The sequence below is a fragment of the Asparagus officinalis genome, chromosome 7 (genome assembly GCF_001876935.1).
Source record: "Asparagus officinalis chromosome 7, Aspof.V1, whole genome shotgun sequence".
NCBI classification, from domain to species: domain Eukaryota; kingdom Viridiplantae; phylum Streptophyta; class Magnoliopsida; order Asparagales; family Asparagaceae; genus Asparagus; species Asparagus officinalis.
The window spans coordinates 49,818,662-49,840,568 of record NC_033800.1 but is presented as its reverse complement, the minus strand read 5'-3'; the positions used below and the strand labels follow the sequence as shown (position 1 = coordinate 49,840,568).

Below are 21,907 nucleotides of genomic sequence, written 5' to 3'. Positions count from 1 at the left end.
TCTAAAATAGCAAGAACAGAGAACACCGAGTTTTAACGAGGTTTGGCAACTTGCCTACGTCCTCGGAAGCCACACAAATAATTTCCTTTATATTAAAGAAGATTACAAAGCTTGTAAAAGAGTAGATCTCAACTTGAGATCTCTCAAGAGAAGAACCAACAGAAACTCCTTGTTGTTCTAAAAGGCGCGAGTTTTTCCAACTAAAAAAACTCCTCTCTCTTCAATAAATCGCTACAGGAACTCTGATTTAAATGAATAGGATTTTCTTCTAAAAATCTCGTGCTCAAATAATGGCCGCCACCAGAGATAATTGCTGAGAAGAAGAAAAAACGGAACAGCGACGCTATTCTCGTGCTCGTGAGTTTCCCTTAAATAGGGAAACCCTAGCCTACAGATGGGTCCAGTTGTCTCCCACAACAAGCAGGCGAGCTCCGCCTTTTGCCTCCATGTCCGCAGTAGGCGGGGCCTCTCTCCACACGTAGCGGCTCCACACCCTGCTCGAGCTCGCTGTCTTCTGTCAATCCCGCCTGCAATCGACAACTCAGATCTCGCTTGTAGAAAAGCCCGTCTACAGCTCATCAACGATCTCGCCTGTAGATCTCGCGTCGACCCAACCTCGCCTGAATCTGGGGTTCGAGCACGCTTGCCTGGAGCACTTCTCACTCGAGTTCGCCGATTGGACCTCGAGTTCGCCTGTAGCCCTCTGCGAGCTCGTCTGAGCTCATCTTCTCTGTTCGACCTCGCCGGAGGTTGCCGACGACGGGGATAAGGTATGGGTCTACACCCCTTTTTTCAACAATTCCCATTTGGAGACCAAACCGCCATCATCAAGCTCTCTCTTAACAAGTGTCTTCTCATGTGTGTCTCCGCCCTCATCTCCTACATATGAAGGCCAACTGAAGTTGCGCACAACTCCTGTTTCTGAACAGTCACTGCTTTAGTCAACATATCTGCAGGATTTTGGCTCCCCAAAATCTTCTCCAATTGTAACTTCTCATCCTCAATCATCGAGCGTATGAAGTGGTATCGTAACTCGATGTGCTTCGTTCTGACATGAAATACTAGGTTCTTGGCAAGGTGTATAGCACTCTGGTTATCACAATAAAGAACTTCATTCACCCGTTTCAGGCCCAACTCTTCCAGGCATTCGGTTAACCAAATCATCTTCTTGCTCGCCTCGGTCACTGCGACATGCTCTGCCTCAGTTGTGGACAATGTCACAATCTTCTACAAATGTGAGACCCAGCTCACTGCTGTCGACCCTAAGGTATAAACATACCTCATGGTGCTTCGCCTTGTATCATGATCACTGGCAAAATCTGCATCCATGTATCCCTGGAATACCAACTTCTTTCTCTCGAAACACAGTGGCATATTCGTAGTCCCTCTCAGATATCGCAATATTCACTTCACGGCCTCCCAATGCTGCTTCCCTGGGTTGCTTGCAAACCTGCTCACAACTCCCACTACATGAGCAATATCCGATCTCGTGTAAACTATTGCGTACATCAGACTACTAATGGCTGATGAATAAGGTACCTTCCTCATGTGCTCCTTCTCTGCATCAGTCTTAGGTGATTGCTTACCAGATAACTTGAACTGGCTTCCAAGGGGCGTGCTAACGACCTTAGCATTCTGCATGTTGAATCTATGAAGTACTTTCTTAATGTATTCAGACTGACTCAACTTAAACATCCCCTCAGCCGCATCCCAGCTGATCCGCATCCTAAGAATCTGCTTCGCAGCACCGAGATCCTTCATGGCAAACTCCTTTGCTAACTGCTTCTTCAGCTTGTTTATCTCCTGTAAACACGGTCCTGCAACTAACATGTCATCAACATACAACAATACCACGATATAGCTAGACTCGAACCTCTTAAAGTAACAGCAATGATCTGAATTGCATCTGCCATAATCATTACTTTGCATGAAGTTATCGAACTTCTTATACCACTGTCTTGGGGCCTGTTTCAATCCGTATAAGCTCTTCTTGAGCCTACACACCATCTCTTCCTTTTCTTCCTCAATAAAGCCAACATGTTGCTTCATATAGATTTCTTTATCCAAGTCGCCATGAAGAAATGTAGTCTTCACATCTAACTATTCAAGGTAGAGATTTTCAGACTAAACTAAACACCACCCTGATGGTTGTGAGCTTCACAACGGGAGAAAATATCTCCGTATAATCCACTCATTTCTGCTGTTGGAACCCCTTCATGACTAATCTGGCCTTGTATCTCTTCCTTCCATCACTCTCCTGCTTGACCCGGTAAACCCACTTATTATGTAGGACCTTCTTCTGTGCAGGTAGCTGCGCTAACTCTCATGTCTCGTTCAAGTGGAGAGAACGCATTTCTTCTTGCATTGCATGCTCCCACTGCTGAGATTTGCTCACTTGCATAGCCTCCTCATAGCATTCTGGTTCTCCGCTATATGTCAAAAGTAGGTAGTCAAGTGACGAGAGATATTTGGGATTCGGTTTGGGTACCATGGATGACCTCCTAAGCTCCTCACCCTGGGTAGTCGGTTCTACACCTGGAGTCTCCTTCGTTCTTTGGTCAGAATTGATATTGTCTCCCCCATCTGAAAGTTCTTCCAAATCCATATACTCGAATGCACCCGCATCCGTAGTGCTGCTCCCATTGCTTTGGTCCGCCTTGGCATTGTCTCTGTCATTGTACATCACTTTCTCATTGAATATGACGTCTCGGCTTCTGATGATCTTCCTGTTCTTCTCATCCCAAAGACGATAGCCGAACTCATCAATACCGTACCCAATAAATATACACTTCAGTTACTTTGCTTCCAGCTTGTCCCTGACATGATCACAGATATGGACATATGCCACATAACCAAAGACTCTCAAGTGTGAGAGATTAACTTTCTTACCACTCCAAACCTCTTCCGGAATCCCAATGTCCAATGGAACTGATGGCCCGTGATTTATCAAGTATGCTGCTGTATGCACTACGTCCGCCCAAAAAGTTTTTGGTAGACCTGCATGTAGATGCATGCTCCTCGCACGCTCTGTGTAATAATCCAAATAAAGATATATAAAAAATAATAAAATAAAATAAAATAAATAAATAAATAAAATAATAATAATCTCCCAACCATATATAAAGGGGAGGAAAGGGGAGAAATTCAGGTTAAAAGAAAAAAAAAGAGAGAAGAAGAAGAAGAAGAGGAAGAAGTTAGGGAAAGTGGAAAATCATCCCAATGTATAATCTTCTTTTAAATTTCATGATAAATCTTAGTAAATTGAATCAAAATAATGAGTGAGGAAGTTAACTAGTAATTGATATGAAGTCAAAAAATCTAGGATTTGCAAAGGATTTTATTTTGTGTTTAAGATGCATGAAACAAACTGAAAAAAAAAAGAGAAAGAAAGAGAAAATAAACTAACCCTAGATCCGGCAAGGACCTCATCGTCGGCCGCTCTTGGTCACCGGCGGTTTCCTCATCGAGAGAGAAGAGGAGGAGAGAGAGAGAGAGAGAGGAAGAAGAGAGAGAGAGAGAGAGAGAGAAGAGAATATTAAAGGAAGAGAGGGGCGGAAGAGAGAAAGAGAGGAAGAGAGATGCCTCAACCGGAAAAAAAAAGGGGAGAAAAGAGGAACGGAAAAAAAAAAGAAAGAAAGAAAGAAAAGAAACGAAGAAGAAGGGGGGGGAGGAAGATGATCAGGGAATTAATATTAAAGGAAGAAATTTTATAAAAAGACCCTTAGTTATTTTTGACTTTGCTTATAAAACCCTCTTGAGTGGAGAATATAAATTTGTGACCTAAGAATTCATTCTAAGTCCCTAAAAGCCACAAAATTTTGTAAGTAAACCCTAACAGAGAAAGCTAAAATCATATATGAATAGAATAATTACATATAGACCCTTGTCTTATCATAAATTATTAGGAAATCCATAAGCTAGTATATGAGAGTTATAAAATTTTGATAAATTGCTAAAGATAGCAATAAGCTCATATGTACTGTAGAATTTAATCATTATTGATTATATCTGAATTTATTAGACTCTAGATTATGAATTGATTTACCTATAATATATGTTTGTTCTGAATTAATAATTAGTCATATATCTTACATTATAGGATTTGGTTGATATCAAGTGGACTAATATTTTTGGATAATCGTGTTCACCAGAGGTGAGTTCATTTCTCACTAGTATTTTATAATATAAAATTGCACGAGTATTATATTTGATTTATCTTGTGATCAAAAAATAAATAATATGTTATTTTCATGTATATAAAGATTTGACCTATTTCTGTTGTGATCTATCCTATAATATGATGTTAGCCTCGTATAATATATGAAAAACAAATTTGATTTCTATATAAAATATGAAAAATGTATTTGGCTCTCGTGTAATTTTTAAATAATTATGGGCATTGTTTTATCTGAAAGTTTTTGATGAAGTATTTGGAATATATTTCAACAGTTTAACGGATTCAAAGATTTTTTGTGACTTAGTATCTGATAAAAGAAAAAAAATAAATATCCATAAACTTGGTAAAGTTGGATGAAGCTTGTAATTGGATCTTTAACTTGATAGCAAGGCTTCACTCTACTATTCCGCCAACCTCCATTTGATATGATCGTTATGGCATAATTTCATCCAACCTCCAACATATTGTTTGTCTACAACAACTACAAAACTACAAACACTAGACAAATAATATTACTTATAAATTGTTTGTAAATCATTATCAAAACAAGAAGGCCAACAGGATTTTCCATGAAGAAATAGGCTGAATTCACAACAAACCGGTATAACCGCTACTAGGGTAATGGCATCAGGCTGAAGTTCATACACTGATTGCATCTGGAAGAAAAGTGTAAAAGACCTTCATCTGTCCTTCCATTCTCTATTAAGAACTTGATCATAGAATTCCATGAAATTATATTCTTTAGACCACATCCTTTAACCACTTTCTTCGCTTCTTCTACTTGTCCACAAGATGAATAGAATGAAATAAACAGAAGAATGCATTATCCCTTCATACCCAAATTTGATCACCCAAGAATGTTGGATCTGTGTGAAGCCCAAACCTCGAGGAGCTCCGGAGAACTCGTGGCAAGGCAACTCCTTGCAGGCGAGGTCGATGGCGAGCTCGAGGTGGACTTCAGGCGAGCTTCTCGAGCGCGGGAGAGCTTCGGTCAGGCGAGGTCGCTCAAGGCGAGCTCGAGGCAGGCGGATCCAGCATAGGCGAGTTCTTGAGCGCTGTAGGCGAGTTGACGAGATCAGGCGAGATCTTTGCAGGCAAGGAAAAGCTGCAGGCGAGGTCAAAGCCTCCTCATAAGCGAGCTCGAAGGACAGCTCACGACAGGCTGTCGTTAGCTGGCTAGGGTTTCCCTATAAAAGGGAAACCCCAAGCCCGAGATGAGATTCTCCTCCTCGTCATCTTCTCGTGTTCTTTCAGTGGTGGCGGAACCCCTCTCTCCTCTCACGATTTTTTCTCCAGCTCTCTCTCTTGTGATTTTGAAAGAGAAATTAGAAGTAGGGAATTAAAGAGGGTGAAAGAAATTAAAGGGAGTATTAAAGAAGAGGGGAATCTTCACTGTAGCTACAGTAAAGATTGTATTTATTAAGAGATCTCAGTTTGAGATCTGCTCTGTTTTGTAATTTTTTGTTGAGATTAATAATAAATTAACTGTGTGGTTCCCGAGGAGGTAGGCAGTTGCCGAACCTCGTAAATCTTGGTGTACCTTTTTTATTCTGTGTTTCTACTATTTTTAGGGGTGTTATATAGCCCCAGCGGGTAAATTCCCAACGACTGGTATCAGAGCCTACAACGATCTAGAGGAAGTCAGATTCAAGTGGGAGTCGTGGCCGCAGATGAAGAAAAAATGAGACTTAAGAAGTTTGATGGAACAAATTTCGGATTCTGGAAAATACAAATATAGGATTATCTGTATCAAAAAAATCTATATCAACCACTATCGAGGAAGAAGCCGGAGTCGATGAAGGAAGATGAGTGGATCCTTCTAGACAGACAAGCCCTCGGTGTTATCAGATTGACGTTGACCCGTAATGTTACGTTCAACATAGCTAAGGAGAAGACCACAGTAGGTCTTATGGTAGCACTCTCAAATATGTATGAGAAGCCATCAGCCGCGAACAAAGTTCATTTGATATAACGGTTATTCAATCTGAGAATGGCGAAAGGCGCGTCAGTAGCACAACACCTCAATGAACTCAACACGGTCACAACCCAATTGAGTTCAGTTGAAATTGAGTTTGATATGGAAGTTCGGGCATTGATACTTTTGTCCTCCCTACCAGAGAGTTAGAACGATACAGTCACAGCTGTGAGTAGCTCGTCAGGAAGCAACAATTTAAAGTTTGATGACGTTCGTGATCTGGTTCTCAGTGAGGAGATCTGACGGAGAGAGTCGGGTGAAGCTACAACCTCTTCAGTATTGTATACAGAGTCAAGAGGTAGAAATTCAACCAGAGGGAATAGACGAGATAAATCAAACTACAGAGGTAGATCAAAAGACAGTAGGTCCAAATCCAGAAATCCAAGCAACAGCTCCAAGGCTATCGAGTGTTGGAATTGTGAAAAGACCGAGCATTACAAGAATCAGTACAAGAGTGCACAGAAGGAGAAGGAGGCAAAGGCAGAGGTGAATGTCACTTCCACTTCAGGAGGAGACGACGCATTGATATGCTCTTTGGAGAGCAAGGAGGAATCTTGGATGTTAGATTCAAGAGCGTCGTTCCATGCTACTTCTCAGAAAGAATTCTTTGAGAAGTATGTTCCCAGAAATCTTAGATATGCCCAGAAATCTTAGATATGTATACCTTAGTGATGATCAACCGTGTGCTATTGTGGGCAAAGGTGTAGTGAGAATTAAGTTAAACGGGTCAGTATGGGAGCTGAAGGATGTCAGACATATTCCCGACCTAAGAAATAACTTAATATCCATAGGCCAATTGGCTGGCGAAGGATACACTAGGACCTTCCATGGAGGTGATTGGAAGATCTCAAAGGGCGCAATGACGATTGCCCAAGGCAAGAAGACCGGTACCCTGTATATGACAGCAGGTACATGTTATTTGATCTCAGCTACAGCAGGCAATGAGACTTCAAATCTGTGGCACTAGAGACTCGGTCATATGAGTGAGAAGGGGATGAAGATCATGCACACAAAAGGAAAACTCTCAGGTCTAGAATCAGTTGATTTAGATATGTGTGAAGAATGCATACTTGAAAAGCAGAAGAGAGTCAGCTTTCAGACAAGTGGCAGAACCCCAAGGAAGGAGAAGCTAGAACTCGTTCACTCAGATATTTGGGGACCAACCACCACCGTGTCTATTGGTGGAAAACACTACTTCATGACTTTTATCGATGATCACTCTCGAAAAGTGTGGGTCTACTTTCTGAAGCATAAGTCAGAAGTGTTTGAATCTTTTAGGAGATGGAAAGCTATGGTTGAGATTGAGACCGGTCTAAGAATAAAGAATCTTAGGACCGACAATGACGGTGAGTATGAAGACACCGGATTCAAGAAGTTCTGCTATGAGCACGGGATCAGAATGGAGAGAACCATGCCCGACACGTCTTAGCAAAATGGTATAGCTGAACGGATGAACCAAACATTGACAGAGAGAGCCAGAAGCACTCGGGTATAGTCAGGCCTACCGAAGCAGTTCTGGGCAGAAGCGGTCAACACAACAGCTTACTTTATCAACCGAGGTCCATCAGTTCTATTGGAGCACAGAATACTAGATGAGGTATGATGCGGAAAGAAGGTAAAACTCTCACATCTCAAAGTTTTCGGCTGTGTAGCTTATGTGCATATTAGTAATCAAGGCAGGAATAAGCTTGATCCCAAGTCAAAGAAATACACTTTCATCGGCTATGGTGAAGATGAGTTCGGCTATCGTATTTGGGACAACGAAAACAAGAAAGTGATCTGTAGCAGAGATGTGATATTCAACGAGAAGGTGATGTACAATAACATGCACAAGACAGATAACTCAGAGAGCGAGTCAATATTTATAGATGCAAATGATGTCCCGAGTAACCTCTCGAAAAAAAACCCAATGCAAAAGATCCTCAGCCAGTAGAGCCTGTTGGACAAGATGGTGCGCAAGAGCCCGACGCACCAGCTCCGATTTTGAGGAAATCTTCATGGCCTCCTGTGCCCAACAGGAGATACATGAACTATCTGTTACTGACAGATGGAGGGGAACCTGAAAGCTATGGTGAAGCTTGTCAAGGTGGAGATGCGAGCAAGTGGGAGCTTGCTATGAAAGATGAGATGAAGTCTCTCATATCAAACCAGACGTGGGAACTAGCTGAGTTGCCCGATGAAGTCTCTCATATCAAACCAGACGTGGGAACTAGCTGAGTTGCCCACGGGTAAGAAGACACTCCACAACAAATGGGTGTACTAGCTGAGTTGCCCACGGGTAAGAAGACACTCCACAACAAATGGGTGTACCGGGTGAAAGAGGAGCAAGATGGTTCCAGAAGATATAAAGCCTGACTAGTTGTTAAATGATTTCAGCAGAAGGAAGAAATTGACCACACCGATATTTTTGCTCCTGTGGTGAAGCTAAATACTATCAGGACAGTGATGAGTATTGTAGCTATTGAAGATCTTTATATCAAGAAGTTAGATGTGAAGACGGTGTTTCTTCACGGAGATCTAGAAGAGGAGATATACATGCACCAGTCAGAAGATTTCTCAGAAGAAAAAGAAGAAGAACCTGGTGTGCAGACTCAAAAAGAGCTTGTATGGCCTGAAACAAGCCCCAAGGCAGTGGTATAGAAAGTTTGATGGCTTCATGCACAAGGAAGGTTTCCAAAAGTGCAACACCGACCACTGTTGCTACTTCAAAAGATATAAGTCCAGTTATATCATCCTACTATTGTATGTTGATGATATATTGATTGCAGGTGCAGATATGAAGGATATCAAGAGTTTGAAGCAGCAGCTGTCAAAGGAGTTTGACATGAAGGACTTGGGTCCAGCGAAAAAGATCCTTGGAATGCAAATCACGAGAGATAAGAAGAGAGGTCTCTTGTAATTATCTCAGACGGAGTACATCAATCGTGTTTTGCAAAGATTCAACATGGGCGACGCCAAGCCAGTGAGCACACCCTTGGCCAGCCATTTTTGTCTATCGAAGGATCAGTCTCCTCAGTCAGAAAAAGAGAAAGAGAGTATGGCTAAGGTTCCTTACATCTCAGCTATTGGAAGTTTGATGTACGCAATGGTCTGTACGAGACCAGACATTGGCCATGCAGTGGGAGTGGTCAGCCGGTTTATGTCGAATCTAGGAAAAGCTCATTGGGAAGTGGTCAAGTAGATTCTGAGGTATCTACGAGGCACCATACAGAAGTGTTTACACTTTGGTAAGGGAGAGGTAGAAGTGCAAGGGTACGTAGATGCAGACTTTGGAGGTGAAGTCGATCACCGAAGAAGCACCACCGGCTACGTATTCACTGTCAGAACTACAACTATTAGTTGGATGTCACAGATACAGAAGATTGTCACTCTGTTCACTACAGAAACTAAGTATGTTACAGTGACTGAAACCAGTAAAGAGATGATATGGCTTCAGGGTTTGTTAATGGAGATAGGATTCAAACAGGAGAAGAATGTTTTGCATAACGGTAGTCAGAGTGCGATTCACTTGGCTAAGAATTTCGCATTTCATTCTAGAACGAAGCATATTGCACTTCGGTACCACTTCATCAGATCCATGTTGGAAGATGACGTGTTGAAACTGGAGAAGATTCACGGAAGTAAGAATCCAGCAGACATGTTAACAAAGGCGGCGACCGTTCAAAAACTAGAGTTGTGCGTAATTTCAGTTGGTCTTCATGCATAGGTGATGAGGGCAGAGCCACACAGGAGATGATACTTGTTGAGATAGCCTGCTAACGGCGGTTTGGACTCCAAGTGGGAGATTGTTGGATTTGGGTGAAGCCCAGACCTCGAGGAGCTCCAGCGAACTCGTGGTAAGGCGACTCCTTGCGGGCGAGGTCGATGGCGAGCTCGAGGTGGACTTCAGGCGAGCTTCTTGAGCACGGGCGAGCTTCGGTCAGGTGAGGTCGCTCAAGGTGAGTTCTTGAGCGCTACAGATGAGTTGACGAGATCAGGCGAGATCTTTACAGGTGAGGAAAAGCTGCAGGTGAGGTTGAAGCCTCCTCACAGGCGAGCTCGAGGACAGCTCACGACAGGCTGTCGTTAGCTGGCTAGGGTTTTCCTATAAAAGGGAAACCCCAAGCCCAAGATGATATGCTCTCTCTCTCTCTCTCTCTCTCTCTCTCTCTCTCTCTCTCTCTCTCTCTCTCGATTTTGAAAGAGAAATCAGAAGAATGGAATTAAAGAGGGGTGAAAGAAATTAAAGAGGGTATTAAAGAAGAGAGGAATCTTCACTGTAGCTACAGTAAAGATTGTATTTATTAAGAGATCTCACTTTGAGATCTGCTCTGTTTTGTAATTTCTTGTTGAAATTAATAAGAAATTAACTGTGTGGCTCCCGTAGACCGTTGTCGAACCTCGTAAATCTTGGTGTACCTTTTTTATTCTGTGTTTTTGCTGTTTTTAGGGGTGTTGAGTAGCCCCGGCGAGTAAATTCCCAACAAAGAACACGCCGACTCTCCAAAATCAAAAAAATTAGAACATGAACATGCAGAAATCACACGAGATAGACCCACTGGATTTGGTTGTGTTAGGAAACTATGCAAATTCCTCTTTTACCAGATTTATGAGAAAGAGAAATAAATGCGCAAATAAGAGGACACACAAATTTAACGTGGTTCGGCATAAAATTGCCTACGTCCACGGGCTACCGCAGATCTTTCGTTAAGGAGAGAAAAATTTACAATCACTCTTACAAATACTCACAACCCAAATTTCACTCTAAAAAATTGCTCTCAATTTTTCTCACTGAGTGCTCTCTCTCCCTCGGGTTTTTTTTCTCACCGAGTACTTTTCTCTCAGCCTCTCTTTTTCTCTCGAGCTTCTCTTTCTCTCTTACTTAAGAAGATTCAGAAGTTGATTTGATTATGGGTTAAGGTAAGAGGGGTGGGGGTTTTATAGCCTAAGTACTTCTTTTTTCTTCCTGTCATTTGACAAAGACATCGTCCTTTCCTTCCCTCTTTCCAAAAAAACAGCCACCAAAAACAAATCACTGAAAGTTTCCCTTCCTTTTTGACTAACAATCTCATACTTGAAGACTGATTTCAATCTGTCTTCACATCTCGATCTATGTAGCAGCTCTTCCCCGGTCTTGATACTATTACAGGCCAACTAAAGCTGAAAACGGCTTTAGTTTGTCAGTAGTCACCTTTTTTGTCAGCATGTCTACTAGATTTTGAGCTCCACTGATCTTTTCAAGTTTTAAAATTCCATCTTTCAGAAGTGACCGGATAAAATGATACCGCATTTGTATGTGCTTCATTCTAGAATGAAAAGACGGATTCTTCGCTAGATGAATAGCACTTTGACTTTCGCAATATAAGACATTGACTTCTTGTTTCTTGCCTAACTCATCTAAGAAACTTTAAAGTCAAACCATTTCCTTGATGGCTTATATAACAACAACATATTCTACTTCAGTTGTGGAGAGAGCAACTATCTTCTGCAGTTGAGAAACCCAACTCATCGCAGTACCTCCTAGAGTATAGACATACCATGTAGTGTTCTTTCTGACATCATCATTTCCTGCTAAATCAGCATCCACATAACCTGTTAGTATTGTATCTCCACCTTTGAAATAAAATGCTTTACCTGTGGTGCCCTGTAGATATCTAAGGATCCATTTGACTACTTCCCAGTGTACCTTGTCCGGATCATTCATGTACCTGCTAACAGCTCTCACTGCTTGAGAAATATATGGTCTTGTACAAACTATGGCATACATCAGACTTTCAATTGTTGAAGCGTATGGGACTTTCCGGTGACTGATCTTTGGAAAGTCTGAAATGAACACCTAAAGGTGTACCCACTGGTTTTGCATCTTGCATGTTGAACCTGGAGAGTACTTTGTTGATGTACTCAGCCTGTGATAACATCAAAGTCCTAGACTTCGTGTCTCTCTTGATCCTCATTCCAAGAATCTGCTTTGCAGCGCCAAGATCTTTCATTGCGAACTGCTTTGATAATTTTTGCTTCAAATTTATAATCTCTTGCAGATCTAAACCTGCAACGAGCATGTCATCAACGTATAACAATAAAATAATGAAGCTATTATCAAACCTCTTGAGATAACAACAATGATCTGCTTGGCATCTAGTGAAACCGTTGTTGTCCATAAATTTGTCAAACTTTTTGTACTACTGTCTGGGAGCTTATTTTGATCCATACAAGCTCTTCTTCAAATGGCATACTAGATTTTCCTTGCCTGTCTTTATGAAGCCTTCTGGTTGCTTCATATAGATCTCCTCCTCCAAATCACCATGAAAGAAAGCTATTTTTACATCTAACTGCTTAAGATGTAAATTCTCAGCAACTATAATTTTCAATACCAGTCTGATTATAGTCAATTTCACGAACGGAGAGAAAATTTCATTGTAGTCAATACTTTTTTTTTGCTGAAAGCCTTTGACAAACAATCTTACCTTGTAGCGCTTGTTCCCATCATGCTCTTCTTTGATCCTGTAAATCCACTTGTTATGAAGAGCTTTCTTAGCGCTTGTTCCCATCATGCTCTTCTTTGATCCTGTAAATCCACTTGTTATGAAGAGCTTTCTTACCTGGTGGTAATTCAGCTAAGTCCATCTTCTTTGATCCTGTAAATCCACTTGTTATGAAGAGCTTTCTTACCTGGTGGTAATTCAGCTAAGTCCAACGTTTGATTTGACATATGCGAGTACATCTCATCTTGCATAGCAAACTCCCACTTGACTGAATCCTCCACCTGCATTGCTTTATCATATCACTCAGGTTCACCACTGTCAGTCAGCAACAAGTAGTGCAAAGAAGGCGAATAACACTGGGTTGGCTTAGGAATTCTGGAGGAGCATCTCACTTCTGACGTGCTTGGTTCTTCTTGAACTACTTCAGGACTAGTCTGAACATCATTTTCAGAAATCGCCTCAAATTTAGCAAATTCCTTTGTTTTAGCTTTTGTACTGGAGCTACTTGATTCTGCAGTTGATTTATCTTTGTACATCACATTCTCATTGAATATGACATCTCTGCTTCTGATGATCTTTCGATTTTCATAATCCCAAAATCGGTAACCAAACTCATCACCACCATAACCAACAAAAACAAATTTGTTAGATTTTGCATCAAGTTTACTTTTTTCAGCAGAATCTATGTGTACATAAGAGATACAACCAAAATTTCTTAAATACAAAAGGTTTACCTCTTTTCTGCTCCAAGCTTCTTCCGGTATTCTATCATCCAAGGGAACTGAGGGCCCGTGATTGATAAGGTAGGTTGTGGTATTGATAGCTTTAGCACATAGGAACTTGGGTAAGCCGGCATGTATCCTCATGCTTCTAGCATGTTTATTCAAAGTTATGTTCATGCGCTCCGCTACACCATTCTGCTGTGGTGTCATGGGAATTGTTTTTTTCATCCTGATCCCGTTGTTTGTGTAAAATTCTTTGAATCTACTGTCTTTGTACTCTCCTCCATTCTCTGACCTCAACCTCTTTATCTTCAAATCAGTTTCATTTTCCACCATGACCTTCTATTTTCTGAAGGTATCAAAGACTTCTGGTTTCTTCTTCAGAAAATAGACCCAAACCTTCCTTGTAGAATCATCAATGAATGTGACATAGTACAGTGAGCCTGCAAGGGATGGAACTAGAGATGGCCTCATACGTCAGTATGAACCAATTCTAACTTTTCTGTCTTGGGTGTCTTGCTAATCTTTATAAAACTGACTTTCTTTTGTTTGTCAAAAATGCAATCCTCGCATAGGCCGACATCTACATTCTTCAAATCCGACAGCTTCCCTTTTGACAAAAGTGTCTTCATCCCTTTCTCGCTCATATGGCCAAGGCTTTGGTGCCATAGGTTTGATTTTTTATCTGCATCTGTTACTACAATAATATTCTCTAAGTTAGAAGTTAATAGAGAGTATCACTTTTCTTGCCTCGAGCAATGACGAGTACTCTTTTGGTAATCTTCCATTTATAATCTGATAAGGTTGTACAATAACCCTCTCCATCAAGTTGTCCCACATAGATCAAATTCTTTTTAAGGCCAGAAATATGCCTCACTCCTTGCAACTTACATGTGGTCTGATTTGGCAATTTTAATCTGATATCTCCCTTGCTAATGATCTTCAAGGTTTCATCATCTGCTAGATGTACCTTTCCAAAATCACCGCTGACATAATTCTCCATGATTTCTTAACATGAGGTGGAATGGAAGGATGCCCATGAATCAAGAATCCATGATTCAATCAGACTATTGACGCTTAGAATCATAGCATCACCTCCTTCCTCGGTCACATTGGCAAACTCTTGTGCGCCAATATTTTTCTTCGGTGTCCGACACTCCCTCTTGAAATGACCCTTCTTGTCATAATTGTAGCACTTAAAATCTTTCTTTCTCGATCTAGATTTGCTCCTTCTAGATTTTGATCTTCCATGATTTGAACTTTTTTCTAAAGTTCTTCTCCTAGACTCCGTGTGTAAAGCTGAGGAGGTTAAAGCTTCACCCGATTCTCTCTGTCGAATTTCTTCACTGAGAACCAGATCACGAACATCATCAAATTTCAACTTGTTGCTTCTGACGAGCTACTCACAGCTGTGACAGTAGCATTCCAACTTTCTAGTAGGGAAGACAAAAGTATCAATACTCGTACTTCTTCATCAAATTCAATCCCAACTGAACTCAATTGGGTTGTGACTATGTTAAGTTCATTGAGATGTTGAGCTACCGATGTGCCTTTTGTCATTCGCAAATTGAACAGCCGCCTCATCAAGTGAACTTTGTATGAGGCGGAGGGCTTCTCATACATGCTGCAGAGAGCCGCCATAAGACCCGCCGTGGTCTTTTCCTTTGCTATGTTAAAAGCAACATTGCGAGATAACGTCAATCGGATAACTCCAAATGCTTGTCTGTCGAGGAGAGCCCACTCTTTATCCTTCATGTAATCAGGCTTTTTTCCTAAGAGAGGTTGATACAACTTCTTCTGGTACAAATAATCTTCTATCTGCATCTTCCAAAAGCCGAAGGTTGCACCATCGAACTTCTCAATTTTCACCTTCTCTTCGTTTGCAGCATTCGGTCCCACTCGAATTTGACTTCCTCTGGATTGTTTCTGACAATTTTTGCGAACCACTGTGTATTAAAACACCTTTGCCGACAAGTTGGTACCGCCGACAAAATTTCACTATTCACAAAATTCAATATTCACGTGAATAGTAATCTCGTAGAAAAATTAACAGACGTCACAACCAGAGCTCTGATACCAGTTGTTGGGAAACTACGCAAATTCCCCTTTTACCAGATTTATGAGAAAGCAAAATAAATGCGCAAATAAGAGGACACGTAAATTTAACGTGGTTCGGCACAAAATTGCCTATGTCCACGGACTGTTGCAGATCTTTTACTGAAGGGAGAAAAATTTACAATCACTCTCACAAATACTCACAACTCAAATTTCACTCTGAAAATTTACTCTCAATTTTTCTCACTGAGTGCTCTCTCTCAGTTTTTTTTTTACCGAGTACTTTTCTCTCAGCCTCTCTTTTTCTCTCGAGCTTCTCTTTCTCTCTTACTTAAGAAGATTCAGATTAAGGAAGAGGGGTGGGGGTTTTATAGCCTAAGTACTCCTTTTTTTCTTCCTGTCATTTGACAAAGGCATCGTCCTTTCCTTCCCTCTTTCAAAAAAAAGGGACACCGAAAGCCAATCACCGAAAGCTTCCCTCCCTTTTTGACTAACTGGTTGAACATCTGAACAACACATTTCAGGATAACAGAGTGCTGATTTGATCGGGGAATCGTTATAAAAACATCAGATTGTTAGGCAATTTTCGCTCATATGTGGAGAGGAAATTGATTTCTATAAAATACCACTCTTTTCACTACTTTATAGGAAACATTTCTATAATTTTTGACTGAATCAAATAGAGTTTAAAGACACCTCCAGAAAATTATTATTTATGAAAATGTCATTGTCATGCATTTTCCTAAAACTTTCCTATAAAACAAGTGAACCAAACAACCCCTAAAGATCACAACACGATGGACCCTCTTCATGAGCTTAAACCGAGATTCACTAGTTAGAATTGTCTCTTGGGTATTCTGGTACCATGTCAAAAGGACTCTCCCACTATACCAAAATTATAAAATTATACCAATAGGCTTGAGAGTTATAATTTTATACCAGTAACAGTTTTTTGTTGGGTAAGAGGAAACCTTGGCTGGCGCAGTCCGCTCCCTGCGGGACGAGGCCAAGCACTGGGCTAGCCAAGGTTTCCTCTTACCCAAAAGCATCCCAGATCCATGTAAGTAGGACGCTTAAGGGACACGGGTGACAGGGTGTGGCCATAGTGTCAAAGCCACATTTAAACACCACTGTTGAGGGGGCCCGAACTCGGGCCCTCCCCTGGCAATGGGATGTCCCTGCCATCTGTTGGCTACATCTTGGGACATCAAACCTCAAAGGTATGCGGCAACCCCCATTTTAGTCCTAACAACAGCACTGAAAGTAGATTACGCGTTCGAATTTCTCCTAGAACATAAAAGTTCAATTTCAATCATGGAAAAGTAGACATACTGGAATTTTATAGTAAGGGGCTGTTCGTTTGGCCATTTTTTTTGGGAAATCAAAGAATAGGAAACCTATTTCCTATAATATTTGTTTTGAGGTTGTTTGGTTGGTTTAAAAAAGAAAGAAATTGTAGAATAGGAGATAAGATGAGATGAGTTGTCAACTTATTATTGGATGATGTGAGTGATTTTAAAAAAAAATTGTTTTGAGGTTGTTTGGTTGGTTAAAAAAAATAAGGAAATGAATTGGAGGTATATTATTGGATGATGTTTTGAGGTTGTTTGTGTTTGGTTCGTTTTTAAAAATAGGAAAATAGATGAGATGAGATGAGTTGGAGGTATATTATTGGATGATGTGACACATACTTAAGGAAACCAATTTCTTGTTTTTTTTTGAGGAAATGGATGGAAAGGAATGTTTAATGAGATGAGATGAGTTGTCACAATATTATTGGATGATGTGTGTGATTTTTAAAAATGGGATAAGATAAGTTGTGATGAGTTGGATGATGTGACACATTTCTTGTGTTTGGTTTATTTTTAAATGTAAGAAAGGAGATGAAATGAGATGAGTTGGAAGATAAAAATAATATTTTATTAGATGTTGTGGGTGAGTTTTAGGGATGGAAATGGGTAAAAATATTATTTTATTGATTTCCTTGTACCGATTTCCTTTTCTTGATTTTTAGGAAACCAACCAAACGGGCCCTAACCCTCCTATTTTTACTTTCCCTCTTCCCACCTGATTCAAGCATTCAAGGTCCAGATGAAAACCACAGTTACTTTATCCATTTATTTTTCTCGTAGCAGACCAGCTGCTCAAGATACCGCTGTCAACATTTGAAACCTTTAGAGCTAGCACCCAGTAGCTGATGAAAACAATACTTTTTCTCCATGCTACTGATAGAATGACACCATTTCAATACCCTGCTTGGCAAAATGGGATGCTTCTCAGTTTTCTCATATCAAACTCCACATATGAGTAGTGAGGAGAAACTACAGCGAGAGTTCCTCAACTGTTTGACATGATATGTTCACAGTTCACATCCCCCACCTACACATCCTGTATATCGTTATAAACAAGTTACATCTTATTGACCCAAGAAACTCAAAACACAGACCCATCTTATATATTGTTATAAACAAGTTACTCCTCATTAACCCAAGAAACTAAAACATGATAGTCTCAAGAAAACAACAGGATGCCAGATTCAGAATCCACAAATGGAAGGGAAAATAAAAAGTTCAATTTTCCAAGTTATTTTTTACTCCTCTACCTAATTTTGCCCCTAAACTTCAATTTACATTCACAAGAGATGGGGAACTGTTAAAACCTTCCCCAACAACTCAGCATGCTCTTCAGACCAAGTGCTTCATGAAGCCTCCGGTGTTATGCACTTGAGCTTTGTAACTTCTCGACCTCCTCTTCAGGGTAAATGTAGATCTTCCGTGCTGATAAGAGGAAATCCCTGGATTTTTCAGTAGACGACGGATTAGACAGGTAAAGCTGGCGATATATCAAAAACAGAGTGTTTTTCATGTGCTTAATGTGGAAAAGAATTAGGAGAAGTACTGTGGATAGACCCCTTTGTCCTATCACCCAATTGCAGATAGACCCGACTAGTAGATAGACCATCTGAGCGAATTTTTTGACTCTTTTACCCTCAAGAGATCTCAAATTTCTTTTTCTCTGAGGGTAAAAGTGTGAGGGAAAAAAATGTTTCACTCCAGGGTCAATCTGCAACAATACAACTATAGGGGTTATATTCGCAATCAGATGACAGTACTGGGGGTCTTCCGCAATTAACCCTAGATTTTAAATAAAAAGTGGTATCAATTCCTACAAGTTTTTATGTCGGGTAGGTTCTTGACTTCTGTTTAAGGCACACTATTAGATGGTGGAGATTTGTGGATGCTGATAGACATGATGAAACTACTTATGACAAGTTTATATTGATGATGGGCAGTGCTCTAAATTGATAGCCCATGATTCTGTGGATGATAGTCCATGGTCACATTGTTTTCGATCTCTGTTGAAATTCCTAACTAACAATGTGCTCATCGATGCTCAATATTGGGTAGTTATATCGGGTAGTCCAAGCGCTGAGGTGCTAATAGTGATGCCTTTCCTAAGGAAAGGTTGGCAAAGGCTCAAGTTTGCTTCTTTCCCCTTTATAGTTATGCTTGCGGACGTTGGAGAACTACATATGATTATTATATATAATAATATAATTGAATAAACCTTGTGATATGACCATATGAGAGATTTATGTGCAGTTACAAGTACTTCCGCTTAATACACACTATGGGATCATATCTTTAATCAACTTCTAAGTCTTGATATGAGGTAATGTTTGGTTTGGAACTCCTTCAGAGTCGTTGAAAGATTAATCAAGTGAAAATATATGCATTTACTAAGTGAAAAACTTAAGATACTTACGACCATGAAAAATCCCCAACGATCCTGATGTCTCCTTCAGCATCGGTGTAAATGACCTTCCAACCCTTGCTACTGTCCACCAAACCTCCATGAAACTCGAACATCTTATCAAGCTCGTCAATAAGTTCCCTGTAGCCATTAAACTTCGAAAGGTCAACTGACCTCCCAAGTGCAGTTTCCATTTTGTGAACCTAAATCAACCATAAACAAATAAATAACCATTAAAACTGTTTGGAGTGTAAAAATAATCCTCAACAGAACTCCAGAGTTTTGGTATGGTGGAAGAAAATTTAAAATGGCATCAGAGTAATTCAGATTCAAATCCTACCGGCTGTGCATTAAATTGCATTTACCAAAAAACAGGGGGAAATGCACATAACTCCCATTGTCTATGTCTTGAGTTGCACTAAATCCCCTCAACTCATTGTCGAGCACGTAGCATCTTTGAAATTTCATATTTAGAAAGATAAATTGCAAATAACACCCCTCTTTCTCATGAATTGAGGGGTTTATTAGTGCAACTCAAGGTATCAATGGGAGGTTATGCGCAATTTGCCCAAGAAAAATATATTGTAGAGTAGGTCCAAGTTTTGGCCGACAACTCCAGAGTTTTGGCATAGTAAGAAGAACTTTAAAATAAACATTTACCGAGACGTCTGATATTCACTTCAAAATCATAACATACCTTGATGCAGCTACGAGTAACGATAGTGTCAGTGGAGGTCGATTGCCCACTGGCACTTACAGAACCCCCGGATTCACAACGACTTGCACTCATTGTTTTCTCAGTTAATGGTTTCTGAATTTCACCAGAAGTGGCTGAATGAGGTAAAATTGAGCACACTGAATTTGCTGGAATACTGACACCAAAGAGCTTAAATGCTTTGTTTTCTTGGTGAAGCTCATGCTGACGAGAGCAAGACGGGCCCTCTGTACCTTTCTGGTTCTGTTCATGGAAGCGCATATGTGCATTCCCTGTTTCATTAGAGTCAACATGAAAGCTTAGACCTCGAGCTATCTTTTCTTGACCTTGTAAGACATCATCATGTCGAGCAGCAAGCTCGGTAGAAAGCATCAAAGAGCCTGGACAAGCAGAATAGTATGCTCCATCTCAATGGAAAAAAGATAATTAATGGGGAAAGAACGGCTAAGAGAACTTGGTTTGGAAGCAATCAAGAAGGATATGCGAAAAATAAACTAAGTGGTGGAGATAGTTGTCAAATGGAAGAATAGGATTCATGCAACTGACCCTAAGAATTGGGGATGAAGGCTTTGTTGTTGTTGTTTATCTCACTAAAGAAAGGCCGTTCTCCAAACAATTATTAAATGGTTTAGTACGTCATTCCCCAGTGTCCAAATATTGAACCAGTAGATAAATTCAAAACTTAAGGCGCTGTAATTTGAGCATCAGGTGTTTTACTTTATAGGGTTTGTATTTAATAAAGTGAAAACTAAGCTACAAGTAATGATTAAAGCCTCGAGAATAATGTAGAGGGATAACCAATAATCAAAATGACAATCATTTCAACTAACCATCTCTTTGGGAAGAAGACGATTCAGATCGAGATGGCAAATGAGCAGCACGCTGTCTCTTGGGGCGTGATGTAGATGAAGAACTGCCCGTTGCAGCTGAAAATGGCATTATTTCCCATGGCGAAACCCTCTCTGGTTGTACACCGGTAGCCTTGTCAGCCCTTTCAGCCCATTGCACCTGGTTAAGAGAGGTGAAAATTTATGAAGATGATGTTCTTGATAAAGGGAAAGGTTTTCTGTCATATTAGACCTTCAAATCTTTGTTAATTCTATATCGGCCCACCAAATCTTCATAATTCTAAATTAGACCCCAAAATCCATTAAGCCATTCTTAATAAGACCCCTGAATTTGTTAAGTTGTTTTAAATAAGACCCTCATTTCAAACAAATATGACGATCTGGGGGTCTAATATAGAATTAACAAAGATTGGGGGTCCAATGTGACTAAAACCCTAAAGGGAAAAGAACATATGTAATCATTTGGAAGACACCCTACATAACATGAAAGTGGAACTTAGGCTCACTCACCTTGAGACACTTCCATTTTGAATCAGGCCATGTTGCTGGCTCCCTGTCTTCAACGCTGATAATGACACCTGCATATCTGAAGTGCAAAATAAAAGTCACAAAAGAAGTGACTATTGAGAGCCATAGCAGTTACAAAGATCAAAAGTTATGCACCGTTCTTCTTGACCATCTCGTCCTTCAACTTTCATTCTGAATTTTGTTCCAACTAAATAATCTATCTTCATGGATTCCATATACCGATCATAAGAAACGATAAATTCTGAAGGACTTGTCCTGATTCACATAAAATGTAGTTTAGATTCAGAAATTAAGTCAAAACTCTAACAACAATGAAGTATTTCTATCTAATCTTGAAATTTTTCTTCCAAGACTTAAATGTACTATGACAAACTTATTTTGAGCTAAAAACTTTACTAAAAGAATATATCAATCACTAGAAGAAAAAATGAGACATTTGTAATGTTAATCTTTTACCTAGGCCGATAATAGACACTGAACATGGTCCCAGTGTTGATAGCATGTCTAGCAGATGCAAGGACACCAATCTGCATGCTATGTGCTGATATGACTGATAAAGATGCAAGGCTTTGTCGCTTCAGTGCACGACGAACTCCAACACGTAGTTCCCCGTTCTCACCTCTGCACAAAGCATAAATGTCATTCAGAAGATATTATGAAGGGATAATTTCAG

At 40.3% G+C, this 21,907-nt stretch overlaps 2 protein-coding genes across 4 annotated transcripts in view; both read right to left on the bottom strand.

Moving 5' to 3' along the window:
- Positions 13,806-14,338, bottom strand: LOC109847116 (uncharacterized mitochondrial protein AtMg00300-like). The gene is made up of 2 exons (XM_020416362.1): positions 14,152-14,338; positions 13,806-14,032 (listed from the first exon to the last, which is right to left on the bottom strand). Exons 1-2 carry the CDS (start codon positions 14,336-14,338, stop codon positions 13,806-13,808), a joined length of 414 nt encoding a protein of 137 aa, XP_020271951.1.
- Positions 17,786-21,907, bottom strand: part of LOC109848805 (auxin response factor 23-like) — an 8,726-nt gene continuing 4,604 nt past the window's right edge. For 2 of the 3 annotated variants that reach the window (XM_020418480.1, XM_020418481.1), the window contains exons 8-14: positions 21,691-21,855; positions 21,370-21,489; positions 21,217-21,292; positions 20,689-20,866; positions 19,841-20,238; positions 19,156-19,346; positions 17,786-18,184 (exon numbers count right to left, since the gene is read on the bottom strand). In XM_020418480.1, the coding sequence (XP_020274069.1) occupies positions 18,106-18,184; positions 19,156-19,346; positions 19,841-20,238; positions 20,689-20,866; positions 21,217-21,292; positions 21,370-21,489; positions 21,691-21,855 (1,207 nt within the window). In that variant the 3' untranslated portion in view covers positions 17,786-18,105. The remainder of the gene's footprint in view (positions 18,185-19,155; positions 19,347-19,840; positions 20,239-20,688; positions 20,867-21,216; positions 21,293-21,369; positions 21,490-21,690; positions 21,856-21,907) is intronic. The other variant, XM_020418482.1, reaches the window with a different exon arrangement.